This window comes from Struthio camelus, chromosome 1, assembly GCF_040807025.1.
Source record: "Struthio camelus isolate bStrCam1 chromosome 1, bStrCam1.hap1, whole genome shotgun sequence".
Taxonomy (NCBI): Eukaryota; Metazoa; Chordata; class Aves; order Struthioniformes; family Struthionidae; genus Struthio; species Struthio camelus.
The window spans coordinates 209,361,381-209,384,144 of NC_090942.1; the positions used below are offsets into that span (position 1 = coordinate 209,361,381).

The 22,764-nt window shown below is 37.5% G+C and overlaps 1 protein-coding gene across 1 annotated transcript in view; it reads left to right on the forward strand.

The window, feature by feature from the left end:
- PGR (progesterone receptor) overlaps nt 1-22,764 on the forward strand; it is a 46,534-nt gene that overhangs the window by 15,530 nt on the left and 8,240 nt on the right. The window contains exons 3-7 of the mRNA XM_068930399.1: nt 704-820; nt 11,524-11,826; nt 13,267-13,411; nt 16,942-17,072; nt 20,713-20,870. Of these exons, the coding sequence (XP_068786500.1) occupies nt 704-820; nt 11,524-11,826; nt 13,267-13,411; nt 16,942-17,072; nt 20,713-20,870 (854 nt within the window). The remainder of the gene's footprint in view (nt 1-703; nt 821-11,523; nt 11,827-13,266; nt 13,412-16,941; nt 17,073-20,712; nt 20,871-22,764) is intronic.

Genomic DNA, 22,764 nt, shown 5'->3' on the forward strand with positions numbered 1-22,764 from the left:
AAGGAAGATTTAGATGATCCATTTAAAAAAGGTGAAGAAGGATAATGAAATACTGGAAATTTTGAGATGCTTTCTCAACCTAATGCCAACCTCTTCCTAACTCTCTGAGTCCTTCAGAATTCATCAATAAACTGGAGCTGCCAAGCCTGTGATTCCTAAGACTGAACCTAAACCAAAAAGTTACCACCTTCTGTTTGCCCTTGTTGGCTGTGTTGGTGTGTGGGGTACTAGTGCAAAGTTGCTTCTCCATCAGAGGTAATTTAGTCTGTTTTTGGTCTGTTAAAAGGGCTCTTTTCTGCACTGCTTTGTCCCCCAGTTTCTTGTTTATTTTTTGTAGGAAACGCCTCATCAAAGGAAAATTTACTTAGTTACTTTAAAAGCAGCAACAATAACTTACATGAAAATAGAAATAAGGTTGGAAAAAACAAATCAATCTGTCCTCCTGCTTGATTTATGTTAGAAATATTGATAGTACAATAATTTAAGCGGTTCATATTGTTTGCAGTTATTTTGAAGTTATATGCATTGGGAATGTCAGTCTTAGAAATAGTGACAGATAGTTATTTAAAAGTTAACATAAAAGTGAAGGACACCTTTAATCGGTCTGGTACACTTTGATTTAAATCCTCTTTTATTTTTGGATCATTTATATTATTTAGTCATGTTAAAAAACATATTAATCCTGTGTTTCTTTTGCTTATAGGGCAGCATAACTATTTATGTGCTGGAAGAAATGACTGTATAGTTGATAAAATTCGTAGGAAGAACTGTCCAGCATGTCGCTTGAGGAAGTGCTGTCAAGCTGGTATGGTCCTGGGAGGTGAGATACTTTTGAAGTCTGATTCAGAAAAATAGGCAGTCAAGAAAACTACCTTCAATCTATATAATTTAAACAGTATTAATTTGATAACCTAAAGTTAAAAAAGACATAGAAATGTGTTTTTTTGAAGAATTATTTGCTTTTAAAAATAATTTTAGGTTCTTCTTTGTAATTTTTCTTTAAAAAGGTCTGGAAAGCCTGAGACAAAAATATACCACTGTAGGATTGTCTCTCCTAGTAATATATCCTTACACTGATTTTCTTCAAAGGGTAGGAATTGTTTCTTTGATATGTATTTATTAATAATTTTTGATTAGAGAATTAGAGTTAGGAAAAAAAAAAGCAAATTGACACGAAAACTAGCAATCATATGTCCTCTCCATCATTGCTCTCAGTGGATACCAGCAAAACTATGACCTTTTATTTCACAAAAGAGAGCCAGGTAGTGCTTGCACCAATACTGCAGATTTTGCATACTAGCTCCTGAGAATTTCTTTTTTCCTATTATACCTTACTGGAACAGATTTTACTTTAGAGAACACTCTGCTTTTTTATGTAACGTTAATGAAAGTTGTGCACTATATCATAGAAATTGCACAGGGAGCAAGCCAGTGGTATGGGATCAGATATCCACATGGCAAGTTTTGCTGTGCTTACATGCAGGGATGATAAGATATTTTTCCTATTTTTTTGTCACATTGATCGTGACAACTGTAGCTATGTAAAGTCTTGGCCCAGCACAACTCCTTAAAATGTATGGCTAAGACTATAAAAAAGTGGCTATATGAGGATGATAAAAATAATAAGACGAAATATATTTGCAAAGGAAATTTAAACAAAAATGAAGAGACAAAATAAACTACTTTCTAATGTTATTTATTTTAATGCATCAAGCACATATCTCTCAGTGTATATGCATATTCTTGTTTATCCCTGCAGGAAGAACTGGCATAACATACTGTGACTAATTTCATTATCTTGCTAGTCTGGGTCCATTCATAAATTAAAACGTGTATGTTGTTTTCAGATGGACTTTTTAACTTCACAACTGTGTACGCTTTCAGCCCCTGTTATCTTGCATGGCTATGGTTCTGGAGTATTTTGCACACATGGCCCTCGTGTCATTCTTATATTTCATATTTTTATTGGTGAAGTAAATCAGTAGTTGCCAAGCAGTGAGCAGCTGCTGCTGGCTCTCTGTATTTCATCTTTAGTTCTGCAGGTCCAGGGGACAGTCAGTGTGATGAGAGGAGAGAGAAACAATGCTGCAATGTGGACTGTGTTCTGTGTTGTACCCCCGCACCTCCCTAGACCCTCAGCACTACCTCTCCTCTTAAGTCCTGTTCTCCAGACTGCATCCATCTCTCCCCATAGCACAGAAGAGAGAGAATGAGGAGAACTATCAATCTATTTGGTAATACTCTCTCCCTCCTTGCTATGCCTTGTTCTGTCAGTCCTTCCTCTCAGTACTAAAAAAAGCTAACAGGCATGTTGGTGGCATTGAATTGGAAGGAAGAGACATGAAAGGAAGGTAACATGTCTTTTGGATCTTTAGCACTGTGCTTCCCAACACAGAAATGGTGTTCTAGAGCTGGGGTAAGAATGGAGGGAAGAAATAGTACTGCAAAGGGCAGACTTTTCACCTTGAACTTGAAGAACTGTTTGCCCAGCTAATAGAGCAGTTCCCCAGGTTTGGAAGGGGACAAAGCCAAAGAGACAGGAAGGATTATGGAAAATGTATGGCAAGAATAGAGACTCAGGAAAGGAAGAGGTGGCAAACATAAATGTCAACATTGTTTCTATGTAGTAATTCTACACAGAAAAACTTTTGACTTTTTTTCCTGCGTTTAGCATATGTTTCTGGATGCTAATTTAAAAAATAATGTTTTCTTTTCCTAATAACTTTTAATATATAGATTTTGCTCTGGAAATAGGTGCCTAAAGTGGAAAAAAAGTTGGACCCTTCTGCTAGCAGTATTGATGGGGATATCAATTGATGGGGAGCATCTGGATAAGTTGTTTCTCTCATACTTGAGACCAAATCCTGAGGAGAAAGGTTCTCTGACTGTGTGTTGTTCACCATCATGCATGAAAAGAGTGTAAACTTCCTGTTTTTTTTCAGATCCTTCCTTTTTTTTCCTCTTCTAATACTAGGCACATGTAAATAATTTATTTGTATTTAGGTAGTTTTTTGTAGTGAGGCAATTTCTTTGTGTTAGGTAGTTTTATCTTGCCAGTTTCTTATTTCTAGTAATATTTCACAGAATCCTAGAATCACAGAATGATTGAGGTTGGAATGGACCTCTGGAGATCATCTAGTCCAACCCCCCTGCTCAGGCAGGGTCCTCTAGAGCACATTGCCCAGGATCACCTCCAGGCAGGTTGTGAATATCTCTAGGGAAGGAGACTCCATAGCCTCTCTGGGCAACCTGTGCCAGCACTCTGTCACCCTCACAGGAAAGAAGCTTTTCCTCAGTTTCAGATGGAACTGCTTGTGCCCTTTGCCTCTCGTCCTGTTGCTGGGCACCGAGAAGAGTCTGGACCCATCCTCTTGACATCCTCCCGTCAGATAATTATACACATTGATGCAATCCCCTCCTCAGTCTTCTCTTCTCCAGGCTAAACAGGCCCAGCTCTTGCAGTCTTTCTTCAGAGGAGAGATGCTCCAGTCCCCTCATCATTTTTGCAGCCCTCCGCTGGACTCTCTCCAGGAGCGCCATGTCTCTCTTGGACTGGGGAGCCCAGAACTGGACACAGTCCTCCAGGTGAGGCCTCCCCAGGGCTGAGGAGAGGGGCAGGATCACCTCCCTCGACCTGCTGGCAACACTCTGCCTCATGCAGCCCAGGAGACCATTGGCCTTCTTGGCCACAAGGGCACACTGCTGCCTCATGGTCAACTTGTTGATGAGCAAGACTGCCAGGTCCTTCTCTGCAGAGCTGTTTTCCAGTAGGTCAACCCCCAGCCTGTATTGGTGCATGGGGTTAGTCCTCCCTGGGTGCAGGATCCTGCACGTGCCTTTGTTGAACTTCAGGAGGTTCTTCTGCACCCAACTCTCCAGCCTGTCCAGGTCTCTCCGAATGGCAGCCCAGCCCTCTGGTGTCTTGTATCATCAGCAAACCTGCTGAGGGTGCACTCTGTGCCTTCCTCCAGGTCATCGATGAATACATTGAACAAGACTGGACCCAGGACTGACCCCTGGTGGAACACCACTAGCTACAGGCCTCCAGCTAGACTTTGTGCCACTGCTTACAACCCTCTGAGCTCTGCCATCCAGCCAGTTCTCAATCCACCTCACTGTCCACTCATCCAACCCACACTTCCTGAGCTTCTCTACGAGGATGTGGTTGGAGACAGCACCAAAAGCCTTGCTGAAGTCCAGGGAGACAACATCCACTGCTCTCCCCTCATCTCCCCAGCCACTCATTCCGTCAGAGAAGGCTAGCAGATTGGTCAAGCAGGATTTCCCCTTGCTGAATCCATGCTGACTACTCCTGGTCACCTTCTTGTCCTCCACATGCTTAGTGACGACCTCCAGGAGGAGCTGTTCCCATCACCTTTCCAGGGATGGAGGGGAGGCTGACAGGCCTGCAGTTTCCTGGCTCCTCCTTCTTGCCCTTTTGGAAGACTCGGGTGACACTGGCTTTCTTCCAGGCCTCAGGCACCTCTCCTGATCTCCAGGACCTTTCCGAGATGATGGAGAGTGGCCTAGCGATAACATCCGCCAGCTCCCTCAGCACTCGTGGGTGCATCCCATCGGGGCCCATGGATTTATGGATGTCCAGTTTGGACAAAAGATCTCTAACCTGATCCTGCTCAACCAAGGGAGAATCTTCCTTTCTCCAGACTTTCTCCCTGGTCTCCTGGGTCAGGAATTCCTGAGGGCTGGCCTTAGCAGTGAAGACTGAAGCAAAGAAGGCATTCAGCAACTCTGCCTTTTCTGTATCCTTCGTCACCAGGGCACCCGCCCCATTCAGCAGTGGGCCCACGTTTTCCCTAGTCTTCCTTTTGCTCTTGATGTATTTAAAGAAGCCCTTCTTGTTGTCCTTGACATCCCTTGCCAGATTTAATTCCAGCTGGGCCTTAGCCTTCCTTGTCGCATCCCTGCACACTCTGACAACGTCCCTGTATTTCTCCCAAGTGGCCTGTCCCCTTTTCCACATTCTGTACACTTCCTTCTTCTGTTGGAGTTTGGCCAGGAGTTCCTTGCTCATCCAGGCAGGTTTCCTGCCCCGTTTCCTGGACTTCTTAGTCAGAGAGATGCACCGATCTTGAGCCTGGAGGAAGTGATGCTTGGATATTAACCAGCTCTCCTGGACCCCTCTTCCTTCTAGGGCCCTACCCCAGGAGATTCCCCTAAGTAGGTCCCTGAAGAGGCCAAAGTTAGCTCTCCTCAAGTCCAGCGTTGCGATCTTACTTAGTGCCCTGCTCCCTCCTTGTAGGAGCCTGAACTCCACCATCTCATGGTCCCTGCAGCCAAGGCTGCCTCCAACCTTCACATCTCCCACCAGACCTTCTTTGTTTGTTAGTACAAGGTCTAGCAGCTCACCTTTCCTTGTTGGTGTCTCCACCACCTGGGTCAAGAAGTTATCATCAATGCTCTGCAGGTACCTCTTTGACTGTTTGTGCCTAGCTGTGCTGTCTTCCCAACAGATGTCAGGGTGGTTGAAGTCTCCCAGGAGAACCAGGGCCTGTGATCGTGAGGCTACTTCCAGCTGTCTGTAGAAGGCCTCATTGATGACTTCCTCCTGATCAGGTGGCCTGTAGTAAACCCCCACAACAGTGTCACCCATGTTAGCCTGCCCTTTAATCCTTACCCATAGGCTCTCAACCTGCTCTTCATCTACCCCTAGGCAGAGCTCCATACATTCTAGTTACTCCCTCACATAAAGAGCAACTCCACCACCTCGCCTGCCTGGCCTGTCTTTCCTAAAAAGCACGTAGCCATCCATGACAACATCCCAGTCATGTGAACTATCCCACCATGTCTCTGTAACTGCAATGAGATCATGGCCCTGCGACCGCACACAGATCTCTAACTCTTCCTGCTTATTCTCCATGTTGTGTGCATTGGTGTACAGGCATTTCGGAGAGGCAATTGAGTATGCAGGCTTCTCAGAAGAAGTGCAAGAGGACCCGCCATAGCCATGTCCCCTGCTGTCTCCCCTGCTGCATGCACCCATTGGAGACATCCTGACTTGAGCGGTGTTTTACCCACTCCCCTGCCACTATACCACTCCCCTTCCCCCATCTTGCCTAGTTTAAAGCCCTCCTTACCAGGCTGGCCAACCAATATTTTCATATTAATCATTCAAAAGTCTCCAAACAGTGCGCTTCCTGTAAGTACATGTGAAATTTTCTCAGGAAATTGGAATTTCTTGCAGAAATTTCAAGTGTATAAACAAACATCTTTTTTTGTGAATAGCAGACTGAGACCTATAGTAATATTGAAATTAGAATGAATGTTGAAGTATATCAACAGTCACTTGTTTATGGAAAAGAAAAGCATTTTTAAGAATGAGAAGTGTATATAGTTTGATGAGCAGATTACAATGCTGCTCATATAATAATTTACTGAGGCATTTCTATCTCAAGTACATATTGGGGAAAAAGATTTTCTCTCTGGCATGCATACTGCCATCACTCGTGCAGATCTGATATAGCTGGATTTCACATTGCACAAAGATTTGCCGTGATCCAGCAAGCAAGATTCTTCTTGGAAGGCAATCATATTCTCTACCAAGGCACTAACTATTACTTCATCTTTTGTAAACAATGTTCCCATTAGCAGTTTTTTGTATATGGGTATCGGAAAAATCAACTGAAGAACAGAATGTTCGTCTAGGGACTCTACTAAGAAAAAAGATGATTTAACTTTTATGTAGAAGTATGTGGAATTTTTTCCAAAGAGGACCTTTTTGTAGGTCCCAGAGAGCTTACTCACTTTTGATTCTCTAGATGACTCTGGGACTCTCCGGGCAGAAATCAAGGTGGCAGGGACTTAGATGCTGTTCTCATCAGTCCTTCCAATCCTTCCAACACCTGTCTGCGTACCTGGTGTTGGAGATGGCTACAGTGACTGGAGCACTGACATAGATGGTTACAGGCTTTGTAGGGAAAATAGGCAGGGAAGACGATGGGGCAGTTGCACTTTTGAACTTTTTGACTGCCTAGAGCTTCAGTATGAAACTAGAGACATATATATTGAAAGTCTCTGGATCGCGATCAAACAGGAGAGATACTTGCTTTATTGTGTTATAGGGGGAGTCAGTACTGTTCAAGCATTCCATGAATATACTAGATTGTGTTGATGAAAATTTTCACAGAGAAATAATAGTTTAGGCTCCCCAGGGCGATACTATTCTTCACCGGCTGCTCACAAACAGGAAACAACTGGTGGAGAATGTGGTCATAGATTGCTGCTTGGGTTACAGTGACCACAAGATGATTGAGCTCAGGGATCTGCAGGAAGCCTGGGAAGGTAAGGAGCAGAGTTAGGACTCTGGACTTTAGGACAACACCCTTGAACTTGTTTAGTGAATTGCGAGGCAGAAGCCCTTGGGAAGCTGCCATGGTGGGAAAGGTTCCCAGGAGAATTGGTTGATTTTTATAGAAAATTTGGTTGATTTTATAGAAAATAGGAACACACCACCCCACTGTTTAGGAAGACCACAGCTCAGGGCTACACTTGCTAGCTGGACAAAATAATCCGTCCCTCTTCCTATTCTTCTACATAACAGGCTATCAGAAAGGTGTGTAGGGCCCTGGAATAGACAAATACACAGCTTTTTTCTTCCTTGTTCTGCTATACTGCTAAATTTTCACTCTCTTCATTGTTTCAGTCAACTTTCAATCCACATTGCAATGACTGCATCCAAGCAAATTTGAATTAATTTTCCAAGTAATGATTTCTAGGGGAATGTCAAAGAGTTTATTAAAATCAAGATGTATTACTTCTACTTTGTTTCTTTAGTTTGTATACACCCTCCTAGCGTGTACACAGCTTGTTCTACTACATAAAATGTAAGAGCTTAGTGACCTTAAAGTCAGAGCCATAGTGTTCTGTCAAGAATAATAAATCATTGACATATTTCACCTATTTACAAGGTATAAAGAAGGATGATGAAGATGGTGAGATCTTAGAAACCCAGCCATTTTAATATGAAATGTCTGGTGTCTGTAACATCTTATTGGCAGTGTGAGTCTGTATACATAGTTAAAAGAGTGTTAAAATACAGGATTTATGTATTAAGGAGAAAATCAGTATATATTTGATGATTAGATGAAGTACCTTTTTTAATTTTTATCACTCTGTGTTTTCTAGGTATGTGTAGTACACATGCTATAACACTTGCTATTTATAGTAAATTATAGGTAAGGGAAATGTGAGCACCAAGAAACTGCTTGAGTGGTTGGCTATCTTGATTAAAACAAATTAATGAAAAGGCTACAAAGAAAGAGCCTGCTGTCCAAATGTGCACAAACTGGTTTTAAAGTTATGATGAATAGTTGCTAGAGTGAATTAGTATTCTTTACACAGTATAGAACTACGTTGAGACATTTGTTTATCTTAGAGCAGGAAATTATCAGAATATTTATGCAAGTTGCAATTGAAAAGCTAAGCTACCGATAAATCTATTGTTTTCCCTATGTCATTAACAGATTGCGTTAATGGAACATGGTCTCTTTGTGGTAGATGGGAAGGTTTAATGTGAGCTGTTAGTAGTTACCCCTCTAGCAGATAGGCAGCTAGTGATGTTGCTTTGCTGGTGACTGTTTAGCAACATAATTAGAAATAAACACATAAGCAATTCTGCAAACCAGTGCACCATTAATTCTGATATGTTTAATCACATGAAAGCATGGTTACTTACTAACTACTGACATTTCCATGTTACAAGTGCTCTGTCTGTTTTTTTCTTTACTTGTTCTTTGACCTGTAAAAGCATGTGAAACCAGTATTTCAGAAAATAACTGAAATCATTATTTATGAACTATCAAATGTGTTCACCCTTCTCTATTTTCTTTTGTGCCTAAACAATAGTTAGTGGGGAATTTCCAGCATTTTTAGGACTATGAATAGCTTTATTCTGACAGAAATTGCCCTGGATATCTATTGCTTTTTATTTCTTTGGTTCAGATGTAACATAAGGTGTGAGTTCATGTTTGGTCCTTTACTAAGGAGTACCTAATGAGGAATGCTTGCATCCTTACTAATATGTTTGGCAGCAAGCAGTAAAATGCACATAAGATTGCTGGAGCACACAATATAAGGCTAATTAAACACCCAGGTGAGTCGGTGGGAGCATGACTTCTTATGTCATTGTTACAGAGTGTTATTGAGGAGCCCATCCCACATATTTATACTGTTAGGAGCATGTGTTTATTGAAATTATGTTTAGTATACTCCCCTGGGATTTTAGATACTGTTTTAAATTAACTTGAAGTTTTGCCACTTTTGCACAACTTTTTGTATGTGAAATACTTAAATATGGATATTTATGATAGGATAGCATTTTAAAGAATTTAAAAAAGAAAGCTGATTTTAGCATCTTAGATGGCATTCGTCTGCTCAGCTCTGGTTCAGAAAAGTTGAGGATTGACTCTGCTTTCAGTTATGCCAATGAACATTAAGAGTAATTAATTTAAGTAACAGAATTAGCTCTGTGTAAAATGTGTAGGAATAACTCAAGGAATCTTTCTATGTTTGGTTTATTAATGCTGATATTTTATTAGTGTAGCAATGAATGTTTTAAAAAGGTCAATTTAGTTCTTCCAAGAGTGCTTCCTAGATCTTCCAAAATGGCGACACTGAATTTCCATAAAATCTACTATGTCGTATTATATGGGAGCATCTGAGGAAAATGGAATTGACACCTCCCTCAGTAAAACCATTTTTGTTTTCCTGTATTTCTTGTGTTTTCCTGCTTTCTAAGGAGGAAAGTAATGGATAAGACTGATTTGCTAGCATCTTTAGATTCCCTCTGTAATCAGTTGAGAAATAAGCTTTGCATAGGATTCAGAGCACGTGCCTATGTTTAGGTGTGCCTCTCTACTCCTAAGGAGTGTCCTATAGCCAGTTGTCTGCACTGGTTGCATTCTGACAGTGCAGCACTGCTTTAAAGTAAAATAAAAAGAAGGTAGTATGAGATGGAAACATATTTATGTCTCCTTCCTTGTCTAATTTTTAAGTCATAAACAAAAGTGCCATCTGATTTAAAGGTTTCAAAAGACAATTTGAGGCGTACGATATAAGCAGGATTTTAATTAAAGCATATAAAGATGCACTGATATTTTCTGTTACCTTTTACCTCATACGCTTTTAGAGTTGTTTTTGCATGTTGCCATTTTAAAATGCAGTTTCTCAATGGTTCAGCAGTTTCATAGGGATGGATTTTCTTTTCATTGAGTGAAATTTTGGGTTTCGCTGTCTTTCTGCTATTGGTTAGGTATGCAAAAACTCTTAGGAAAGTAAAAATATCCATTTGATTTCTGAGTTTCCTTGCAGCATAACCTTCTCTTTCCTCATTGTTTTCTTTAAGGTTGAAATGTAAGCTTTTTATTCTTCAAAGGCAGAATGACTTACTCTTTGTCTACTGTCACACTGCATCTTTTCTCTTATTGACCCAGTGTCACGTAAATCAGACCATAAATATCAGCAACTTTATTGCATTTTTTATTTGTTCTGACAGCCTTTTTTTTACTAAGTAAACCAACTTTGGCAGGACTGAGGAACTGAACTATTTTACTAGGGTTTTCATCACTTTTGAGGGTCTATTTAAAGTGAATGCGTTTCATGCAGCCACCTCTACGTGGATTTGTCTTTTTATTGATGTGTAATGTGGTAATATGTTCCTGAGGGTTGCTGTCCTTGAACCCCGGAAGGTTCAAGTTCCTGGGTCCTCCAGAATGTTTCAGTGAAAAAAAATTGACGAATTACTACCTAGATCTTTATATGTTTACATAGCCATACTAGACACAGTATTTGTGCTTATTTAGGGGGCAGTTCAGCTGTTATTTTGTAGTAAGTGTTCTTCAAACCACTACAGCATGGAAATGTGAAGTACAATTATTGAACAAGAGAAATTATTCACTGGAAACTGAAGAGATCTGTAAGTGTTGATATGTGGTTTCACACAATTTGTTGACTTTTCACTCATCACTGCATTCTGTTTTCTTTCTGGTAAACAAGAAGTGTAACATTACAGATCATCAAAATAGAATTTAGCCATGAGGTTGAAATGCTTTTTCGGAACTGGGAAGAAAGTGATTTCTATGTGTAATAATTAATTTACTTACATTTTTTTCTGAATATTAGAGGAAAGAAAACGAAATGGTATCATTAAGTAACACTGAACAGAAACTGAACCGTAGAGCCAGTTGGCTCAGCTGTCAGCATATGATAGAACAGTGGGAACTGAACCAGGAAACATTTTATCAGGTTACTGTAACCTAGAATTCACAGCAATAATTTTAATGGGTGGATTCATTCGTCTCTCAGTGCGGGGAGGAGGATATGAAGGGGGAAACCAAGAATTTTCCATCATTTTTTAAAAATTATGTAAATTGTGAAATAAAAAATAGAAAACTTATGTAGAAGACAGTTCTAGTTTCCTTGCACAGATTAAAAGTGTTATCTAGCATTACTGGAAAAAGTTTGTTTCTAGTTAATTTTTTTTAACGGGTCAACAATTTTCTTTTTCAGGTCGAAAATTTAAAAAGTTTAACAAGATTAAGGTGATGAGAACATTAGATGTTGCACTCCAGCAGCCAGCAGCCCTTCCAGATGAAAACCAATCTCTAACCCAGAGGCTGTCTTTTTCTCCAAATCAAGAAATACAGTTTGTTCCCCCAATGATAAGTGTTTTACGAGGTATTGAGCCAGAAGTTGTCTATGCTGGTTATGACAATACAAAGCCTGAAACACCAAGTTCCTTGCTGACCAGTCTAAATCATCTTTGTGAGAGGCAACTTCTTTGTGTAGTCAAGTGGTCTAAATTGTTACCAGGTAATAGCACTTCTTATATGTAGTGAATTCTAGTTAAGCAAATATGTCATAGGACGAGCAGTCAAAAGAGTACACTGTTTATCTATTATCTGCATATTACTTAATTCTTAACAAGCTGTAGAAGGATTAAGCTTCCACTTCATCAGATAATTTATGCACCAATAAAATACATTTTAACAGGAGAGCCTTCTTAAAGAAAAACCTCTAAATAGTTAGCCATTTAAAAAACAACAACAAAAGCCCACAGTATTCCTGTATGCGATCCTTCTAGTAGCCTTTCCACTCTACCCACTTCTACTCTGTTATTCATTCTTTTGGCCTAGGAATATTTATATTTCTGAATATTCTCTATTCTCATTCCAGTTTAAATGAATTTTTAGAGAAACAGAGAAAAAGTACGATAAATAAAGTACTGGTCCTAACCAGGACTAAGCACCTCACAAATAGACTATTATCCAGAAGTAACTGAATTTGTGAAGACCGAGGGCCGACTGACAAAAAAAAAAGTTATATATCTGCAGGCTCCGTATGCTTATAGGGAGGGGCCTAATGCTGGGATTTATAAAGGCCAATACGTTGAGCAGAAAGCCTAGAAATACAATTTCATGTGAGTACAAGTTTACACTTCACTGCTGCAGGAAGGGGTCGTCCCAATTGCTCTTCCCAGTGCATATTGCTCTTGTCTGACCTCTTAGTTGAACTGATTCATCTCATTAAGTGAGAACAAAACAAATTTTTTTTTCCTCCTCTAATTTTCTGATGGCTTCATGAGCTGAATCGGCTCACTGAGGGGTAACATGAAGGACAGAGGTATCTTGAAAGAGGTAGCAGGACTAGGTAATGGACCACTTTCAGCAGCAGAAAGCTATTAGATTGACTCTGCTGCCTCATAACAATCCTCAAAAGTTATGAAAGAGCAAAGGTTATAAATACATCGTCTTCCACTGATTCACAACTGAGAACACTTCTCTGTAATTAAATGCAAGAAAGATATTCGTAGGTCAATGGTTATACTGTATCTCTTGTAAAGAACACTGAAATCTGTGTTTTATTAAATAGAAGTTGATTACAGTGTTGATTTAATAATACTTTTACTAAAGGAAAATGAAACGCCTTCCTATTTCCTAAATATAAATACAATTCAGTCGCTGCTTACTGCTAAAGTTAATTTTGATTTAATCATTTCAAAATATTGGAATAAAAAAAGAAGAGGTTTACCTATTAGAATGAAGTAATCAGTTGTTATACAAACTTCACAAGCTTCTTAGAGCTACGTCCTCAAAAGTACTTGTTTTCCTAGTTTCCTTCCTAGCTATACAAAGCTTCCTAGCTAATCCCAGTTTACGAGCTTATGCACAAAACTGTGATCTAAAGAACACTTACTCAGCTACTGTCTAAATAAGAACTACAAAACAATTTAACTTTTTATTTCATTTCCAGGCTTTCGAAATTTACATATTGATGATCAGATAACCCTCATCCAGTATTCCTGGATGAGTCTAATGGTTTTTGCAATGGGATGGAGATCATACAAACATGTCAGTGGTCAGATGTTATATTTTGCACCAGATTTGATACTAAATGAGTAAGTAGACTCTGCTGTTGTGTAATATAAATGACATTCTGAACTTATTTGCGTTAGTGAGAGCGTAACTTCTTTGAGGCCAGGATTTCATTCTGTATTTGCTCTGTTGTTTCAAAATTAACATCAGAGGAAAGTGCTCTGATCATATCAAAGTTCAGTAACTTTGGGAAGGATTGTATGGGAATCCCAAATATTCTACTGAGGTGACCAAACAGAAGGAGTTCTGATAATATTTTCATTACCTAAGGGAGGAAAGGGAAAGGATAATCATGCTGTAGCATGATTGACCTGAATTTATGTGAATAGGACATTTCTGAGATCATGTTTAATAAATGGAACTAATTGGAATTTATTTTTGGTCACTTTTTTGGGGGAGGAATTTGCAAATAGTTTATATATAATTTAAAACATTCAGTTCTGACACTTTCTTATTAAACCCTTTTCTTCCAAAGCATATTTCTTGTTAGAAAGTTGTACTAATTTAGCAAGAAGGAGTTCTAATATTAAGGATAAAATATTTTGAGACTGGTTCTAGGAGGAGTTCTAATATTAAGGACAAAATATTTGAGACTGGTTCTTTTTGTTTTAGGGAGATTGTTGGTATAGATTGTCCTTCACTAAGTCGATGAATTCAGATAACCTTGATTTCTATCTTTGTCAGTTTTTCAGTTCAGCAACTTAGTATTATCAAAGATATTGATACTTTGGATATAATACACAGTAAGTTTTCATGAATAGTAAAATATATTTTTCTCTCTATATTTATTTTTCCTTAATATATTTTTCTTATTTATTTTTTCGTAAAACCCTAAAAGAGCCAGTATAAAGTGAGATAAAAATTAAGCGAGTGTTCATATGTCATGTCAGTTTAAGGATTAAGAGACGTGTTTGCAAAAGACCTAGGCACCTAAATCCAAAATTATCAGCTTCAAGGATCCAATCAATTGTCTTCTCCACTGAAAAGAACTTAAAATCTGTACACATCTAGTTTTTTGCCAGCAATGTTCTTTATAGAAGATATTTAGTGGATCATGCTCTACAGCTCCTGGTCTTTTCTCTTTCAGATGACTGCAAGTCACCATGAGATTATAGGGTAATGAATTCTTTCCTGTCCCCTGTATGTTAATTGTGCTGTACAAATTGAAACACTTTGAAGGGATGAGAGTGAGAGAACTTCTCACTATATTCTGTCACAGCATACTCTGTGATCTATCTTGTGGTTACATTTGGAAATACAGATTGAGATGTCTTCAGGCAGTAATAACAGGTCCTGAAGTATTACCGTACATGTGGACCACTGCTGCCACCTGGTGAAGAAGACTAAGTACTTTCTTCCAGAAAAGGGTTGATATTTTTGACCTCTGATGATAAGCCCTGAGAGAGGGCTTTATGTTTGCACCCCAAGTCTATCTGTGTTGAGAAAGATAGATTGATGATACACCCTTCTTTCAATTGCAGAACATGCCAGCAGGGTCGACTTTGAAATATTAGAGACAGAGTTAGAAAGAAAGAGCAAATGGTACACTAAATCATAGCTGCAACTATTTCTTGGGAAAAAAGTTGGCTTTTATATCAGTAAAATGTAACCCTTTTCCTTGTCTACAGTGATATCTAAGGTTGTACTTTCATAATCACTTTAAGCCAAGGTAACTGCCAAAAACTGTCAAAAATGGCAGCCTCGCCCACCTGCCTGCTCCTGGCCATGCATTCCCATAATTTTCCTTATGATGGACCAGACACTGGCTGGCTGAACTGTAAAACAGATAAGGAAACTGGTATATTTGAAAAAATGCCTAGAAAAAGCAATTAATTTTCAAATGGAGCTGTTCCCTGCTCTGACTTATCATATGCGCATACAGGCAGTAATGCCAGAATAGCAGGAGTGTACACCTAGAGGTGGGAGGAGATACTGGAAATTCCTTCTATAGTGGCAACCCACGCTTAAATTGTTTTGAAATGACCATGAAATCACAATCCAAAGATTGCTTCACAACCAATCTGTCACTTGGAGAAATTTTCCAGAAGTCAGTTTTGGTGCTCCTTGAGAATGACTTCTTCAGTAGTCAGTACTCTGAACCGAGAAAGCCGGTACTGTCAGTTTGTCATGATTTCATGAATTAATATTAAATCACTACAAAGTTTTACTCTTGTTTATACTTTCCAGTCCCTGAAAATATGGTTAAGAATAACATTTAGGAATATCAAAATACTGAAAGTTTGTATCACCCTCTGATGATATCACTTGGAAATAGGGAATAGCAGGAAAGATTAAAACAGGATATTTAAAGTAGGTATGGAAATAGCCAGTCCATTCAAATCTAACAGATCAAAAGTTTATGTTTAACTCATGTAAAAACTGGTGCAACAGTTCACATTTTGGGGAGGAAAAAAACTTCATTTGAGATAACAGTACGCCTTAAAATAACAGCAGAAAAAAACCTCAATGCATTGAGAAGAGTCTTTTAGGCATAGAAAAAATCTTCTGGTTTCATTGTTGGGAATAACGTCTGCAGTCAGGTTGGAATCCTGATATGAATTTCTGAAGGTTAGAGTTTCCTTTGTAACCAGTGACGAAACTCCCTTTGGTCTCATGGGGCAAAATTTAATCTTATCTTTGTTGTTGCAACTAATTAATTCAGATTAGAATGCAGCTTTGTAAAATTAGCCCATGTTATTGGATCTTCAGGTTAACGTAAGTTGAGCTCAGTTCAGTTTACAAACTTTAGAATGCTATTGTTGCAGTCATTTTAGTTAAAAACTGTCTTTCCAATAAATATATGCAATAAAATATATTCTATACTATAAAATCTCAAAGTGAAAAATAAGATCTAAATGCTGCAAAAAATAAACAATTTTTTGTAGTGGCCTAAGTGTTTTGTCCTATTTACACATTTTCTTAGATAAGGCTGTATTAGGATCTAAATTTATTTAAAACTCTTTTTGTATATTTTAATTATTTTTAAACTATTTCTTTAACAGCATAAAATATTACAAAATAATGTCATTGCTGTTACTGGTAAAATGTTATTTAGACTTGCAGCAAAGTATTTTAATGCATATTAAATACAGACATTTTCTCAAAACCTAATGGCAAATTTTTGTAAAACCTGTCAGGCTTAAGAAGAAACAATCTTAAATTTTATGTTCTCTTTTCAAAGAATAAAAAAAACCCTACCAACTTGTAAAAGAAAACATCTTCACGTTATTATATAATGCTACCATATTTCACATTATTATTTTATCTTTAATTAGTAAAACCCCCTTTTTTGGTGGTTAGCATTCAGCTTTGATAGCCTCCAAGGTTTCTTTCTGACCAGCAACAACAGCATAAACATCTAAAACAGTAGGAAGTTTGTTAGTATTAAAAAACTGGCGTAAGTACAGAAAAAGCAGGGTTTTTTTTTCCTCTCTATATGTATAATCTCTTCCCTTAGTTTCAGTGATGTGATAATTAAATTAGAAGCTGAGCCTTTTCTTTCTTTTCTTTTTTCTTTTTTTTCTTTTTTTTTTATAATTTTTCTGGTTGTAAGACAGAGGATGAAAGAATCATCGTTCTATTCACTATGTCTATCCATGTGGCAGCTCCCACAGGAATTTGTCAGACTTCAAGTTAGCCAAGAAGAGTTCCTATGTATGAAAGCACTTTTACTTCTCAATACAAGTAGGTAGAAAATTGCTTTGTTTATGTGTAACATATTACATTTAAAAGTTTAGAGTTTTGAACAATACTGTTTAAGATCTTTTAACTTGAAAATTACTAAGCTGTCTGGTCTAACAAATGGAAAGCTTTTTTAGGAAAAAAATGTTAGTCTTCTAAGACCTAAAAATATTTTTTGAATATTTATAAGGAACAAATAATCTGTGCTTCATTGTTGGTTTTGTTCTGTAAAACGGCACTGGAGAAATGTTGAATGCACTTCATTATACAGCGATACTACATTGTACATTTTCAAAGTAAGTGTACAATATTTCAGCCAGGAAGGTCTTCAGTTTAGATGAGTCTACACAGATAAAAACTTCTTACAAACATGAGAAATACAAACAAGGATTTAATAAATTCTCAAATTTGTTGACTGAAGACTTTATCCTAGCCAAGAAGTTAAAGCATGCTTACTCAAAAAAAATAAGAGAAGCGAGCATGCCCAACAATACTAACATTTATTCAACTTCTCTTATTTGTAAAATGGCAAGCTAAGCTCGGATGTCAACAAATGGAAATGTTGTTTTGTTTAGTTGTTTGTTCAAGAACAAATCTGCGATCACCCTATCATACACATCTTTTTGAGATCCCAGCACACACAATGGCTTTCCACTTTAACTGGGAAATGTGGAAGTGGAGGAAGTTCTCTTCTGAACCCCTTTCTAAAATACTGAGAAGTATGTCTGCTGAGACCATAATTGTCAGTGATGAATTCCCAGATGAAAAGTTTTAAGATGGTACAGCTGTTACTATATATAAGCCTTAAGGAACTCCTAAAACTCTATTTGTAAGAATGGTGCAGTTTGATTCTCTACATACCTACTGAGTGGGAGAAGAGACATGTGAATCCTGCATAACCTATTTCTTGGTTGTGCAAAATTTCTGGAAAAGATAAGGAACTAAAATTTATTTCTCCTTAAGCTGTCCTTGGCTGGCATTTGTGTAAGCTCATGCTTAAAATATCAGCCAGCAACAGAATGTAACATTAGCTCATACGAATATAAAAATTACTAAAGTAATAGCAAAATGAATACGTTCTGCTAAAGAAATAAAAATAATGTGGAGCATAATCCCTCTCTGGTGTAACTCCAGTTGTTTTGTTGGAATTGCATCAAGGTGTTAACATATTCTTATTTTAAATGTGTTCCACATCTGTTTCCTGAGAAAAAGAACTCCCTTGTCTATCTGACTGTTAGAGATAAGCCTTGAATTTCAGTGAAATTTATATACATTTCTGATTCTCGCTTTCCACTGCAATCCCAGAAAGCTCAAATCGTAGTGTATTTTTTCCCAAAATGCTGCAAAGGTCCGCTCTCTCTCAATTATGAGTGTATCATTTTAATAGTATTCATTATCAGCTGCATTTCTCTCGGAAATTCATTTCTAAGATGATATATATAAGCAACAAATTAATTTAAAAAAAATTCTACCTATGCTGATGAGTTTTGCTTTTTGTTCTCTCCTGCACTTCCTGTCTTATAGGAAAAAACAATTTGTTAGATCTCTGGGAAGAGGAACACAGCTAATCAGTTTTGCTGAGACATTTATACAGTACCAAAGTTTGCGAAGTATAATACTTTCCACAAAACTATGCTCAAAAAACCCATATAACCTAATTCTTTCTAGAAAGTGCTTGTTTAAGAGTTTTGTTATTTTAGTCATGGTATTCACCCTAATCCTCTTCAAATGTGAAAGTATGGCCATTTCAAGTTTTCGTATACTAACAGTAAGTCCAGTCACAAATTTTAGTCTCTTATTCTGTCTTACATTTATTATTTAGATGAACTAATTTTTGCTTTTTGTATAATTTGAAAGAAACAATAGTTTGTTTTAAACATAACTAAATGTCAGTTTCAATACATTTCTAGTACTGAATGGAAATGCCAGGCTAAGTTTTAGCATTCTTTTCAAATTTACATTTTTCCCCTCAGTTTGGTGTAGCTTAGTCTTTCTTTTTATTGTACTTGTGACAATTTTAAAGCTTTCTTGAAAGAATTAATCCTTGCAGAAAGTGGACCAACATTTATTTTCTGCAGCTTTTTTTCATTTTACAGTTCTTATTTACTACATGTAACATGCTGTGTTGTAGTAGTGTCCTGAAGTTCTAGATAGTGCTTCATCTAGCAAAGGGCACACACATCTAGGAAGTATTACTATAAATAGTTCAAAAAGTATATAATTTAAGAAAGCAGAGCAGTGCCACAAAAGAGAAAAATAAGCATATAATATGTTCAGTTCTAGCTTTAACATTTTTCAGACTTTTTAATTTACAGGAATTGCATAATCTTGTTACATAAGATTTCTGCTGGATTATTGCCAAAGAATAAAGGCATCAGCATTCTTCATGGATATTCAGAGGAACGGTGCATTTGAGCTACCTTTTTTTTTTTTTTTAAGCTGAATTTGTGCATGCAAGATCCTGTAATTCTGCACGTAAATAATTTATTGGAACTTATTGTGGTTATACGACATATATGTGACCGTATTTTTGCAGAATTCTAGTGAAACAGACCATACATTTCTGGAAGAGATCTTTTAACTTAATTCACAAGGGAAATGTAAGGACTTAATTGCTATTTTAGAAACCTAAGTTAAAGATAGAACCACCTAACCAAACAGGTTTCTAAATTTCATTAGAATCTCACTTTCTATGAAAAATATTTCATAAATGGCTATACTTCTGCTGTTAGCTATGGCCAGAACCACCTAAGCTTTAAAAATTAAGCTATTCATTTTTCATGTCGTAACTTTTTCCTACTGGTCTGTGCTAAGCACATTGCATTCTCCACAAAACAGAAAGTTTTTTCCCCTCTGTTCAGGCCTTCAACTGAGATGTGACATGCACACATTCACATACCTCCTTTGCCTGTCTGGATTTGAGAGGGCATAATGAATCAAACCGAAGATCCACCTTGTCTAGCATTTTGTCTCCATTGGCTGCTGAAAGTCATCTAACATGACACAAGACTAACTAATTGGACTACTATTAGGTCTCCTGGGATGAGCCTGCTTTCTGTGAAACCTTGCACAGTTTTTATTTGCTACTTTTATTTTTATCTAGATTTTGCTTTAAGTGGAGGGTCAGAACCTGACTTCTGTAGCCCAGCTGAGTGCTTCAATACTTTTCTTACTTACTTTATAGTAAACATGCTATCCTTTACCATCTGCACTGCTTAAAAGGAGTTAGTTCATTCTTTGGCTCCGTTTTAAACTGCTCCAGCTAGAGCTCTTGAAGATAAATCTGCTATTAAAGAGGGCTGACCCTCAGCAGTGTAAACAGGAGCCAATCCGTAATGCTTTTCCTAAGGTCAGGAGTGCTCCTTATGGCCCTCTTCTGTTCAGCAGCTAGGTATAGCTGAAGTTTAAGGCTGTTTCTAGACATCAAAAACTAGCAGAGTTGACTGAATATTGCTGATCTATCCTTTCAACTATAGTGTATCACTGTTTCTGCAGTCACTGCCTGACAGGAGGAAATATGTGCTTACATAATAGTAAAGTGCACAGTGTAAAATACAGTATAAACTGGCCCTGTATTTTACTGTATTTTAAAACTCTCTCATTGTTTTCAGAATAAATTACAAAACAAATTATTTTTTTTTAGTTCCTTTGGAAGGTCTAAGAAGTCAAAGTCAATTTGATGAGATGAGAACGAGCTACATTAGAGAACTGGTGAAAGCAATTGGTTTGCGCCAGAAAGGTGTTGTGGCCAACTCGCAACGTTTTTATCAACTTACAAAACTGATGGATTCCATGCACGATGTAAGTTTACTTGTTAATTTGTTTTGCTTTTTATGTCAGAAGGAAGTAATACATTTTAAAAGTAGTTTTATGGAAAGATGAAGTGACTAGTCAACATTTCTAAATGAAAAACTGTTATAACTAGAATTTTCCTTTAATGTGTATATCTGTATGAACATGTATATATTATTAATAAATATATATTGTATACAAGAGTGTATGGTATAGAAGATTTAAGTGTGCGAGAAAAATGCATTTGAGTGCTGCCATTTTGTTGCATTATTTCTGCTACTATTAATTATGCTTGTTGGTAGGGATGTATGGGTGTGTGTGTATGTTAGTGAATACTTAAAAACATTTTAAAAATGCAAATAATAGGCAATTCAAGTTTTAAAGTCAGGCTACTAAGAATTATGGAACGGCAATCAAGATTGTTTTTCAGTCGTAATTGAACTACTTGTTGTATATATTATAAGCAATTTTTAAATATCTGGCTATATTCTGGAACTGACTAATCTTTGCTAGCTCTAATAATGAAATAGACATTCATAATGGTTTTAAAAGATGAAACTGAACCCTTTCCACACCCCTGAGATTCTAGCATTAACGTTTATTAAAACTGAGGAATGAATGACATTTTGTATAAACCTGTATCCATGTGAATACTGTTTTATAACGGCTTGTGTATCTCTGCAAGAGAGCAAAAGCAGAGGTACAGGGCAACACTTGACAGTTTTAGCAAGCACATGAGGAATGTACTAAGATTGTCTAGGAAGACTAGGAAGTTCTGTGCTGGTTAAGAGGAATTTAGAATCTCAGAGAAAGATGGTTTCTTTACTTGTTTGCATTCTTCTGCATTTGTGAAATCTGCATTTTATTTTAATTCTTTATGAATAAATAGATATTCATCTAAAACCTGTTATTATTACTAATTGCTCCTTTTGATAGGAAAAAAAAACCATAATAACTTGAAGATCCCATTTGTTCGAGTTAAGAGAGGTAGTAATAGTGATAATTGTGTGGTTCACCAGGTAGTTTGGAGTCTGTTGATCCACTGCACAAACCTCTCCATGAACTTCTGCCATCCACAGAAATGATATTCATCATTTAGGTATTACACCTTCTCAGATAACAGCACAAGAAGAATAAGACAAGTAAGAATAGCATCCTTACATGCTAAGCCAGACAATAGAGAATACTGAATGGGAGGAGGAGCTTAACTTTAAGTATTTAATGGTAGTCAGACTCCAGTCTTCACTTGAGACTGTCAGAGCCAAACCCTTCCCTGCAGCTGGAGTTCAAGTCAATCACTTATACTTGCAAAAACAAATCCTGTCCAGCCTATTACTCATGGTAGCCCTATGCTCAAGAAGCCTCTTCAGGTATATCTTTCTTGGGATAAAAGGTCTTCTCGCCTTACTTATAGTAAGAATTTACAATCTGAGTCTCACAGCATCCAGAGAACTCTTGCCTACTGGGCTGTAGAGTCAATCTCTTCATTTCAAATACTTATGCAAAGCAAAGTAGCCTCAATGGAGCAAGTGAGTGAGACTTGCTGCAAAATATCAAGCAGAGTGATGGTTAGCATAGTGTTTGGGACATACAGTTCAAGTCCCTATTCCAGCTCAGGCTGACATTGATGGGAGACACAAGAAAAAGGTATGTCATCACCTTGGAGAAACTGCATAGTCTTAAGGCCTAGGGTAACAGAAATAGCATGATCTTTGACAACATAAAGGACACAAATGTGAAAGAAAAAATGCTAAAAGCTTGGAACTTCTTGGTTAAAAAAGATGGAAGAGGTAGAAGAGCCAATTTTATTAAGCAGCTACTTTGACAGGGCAGGAGCCTATAAAGTTTAATGTTTGTGACATACCCAGATATGATCATAATCAGAACCATGGAAAAGCTCACA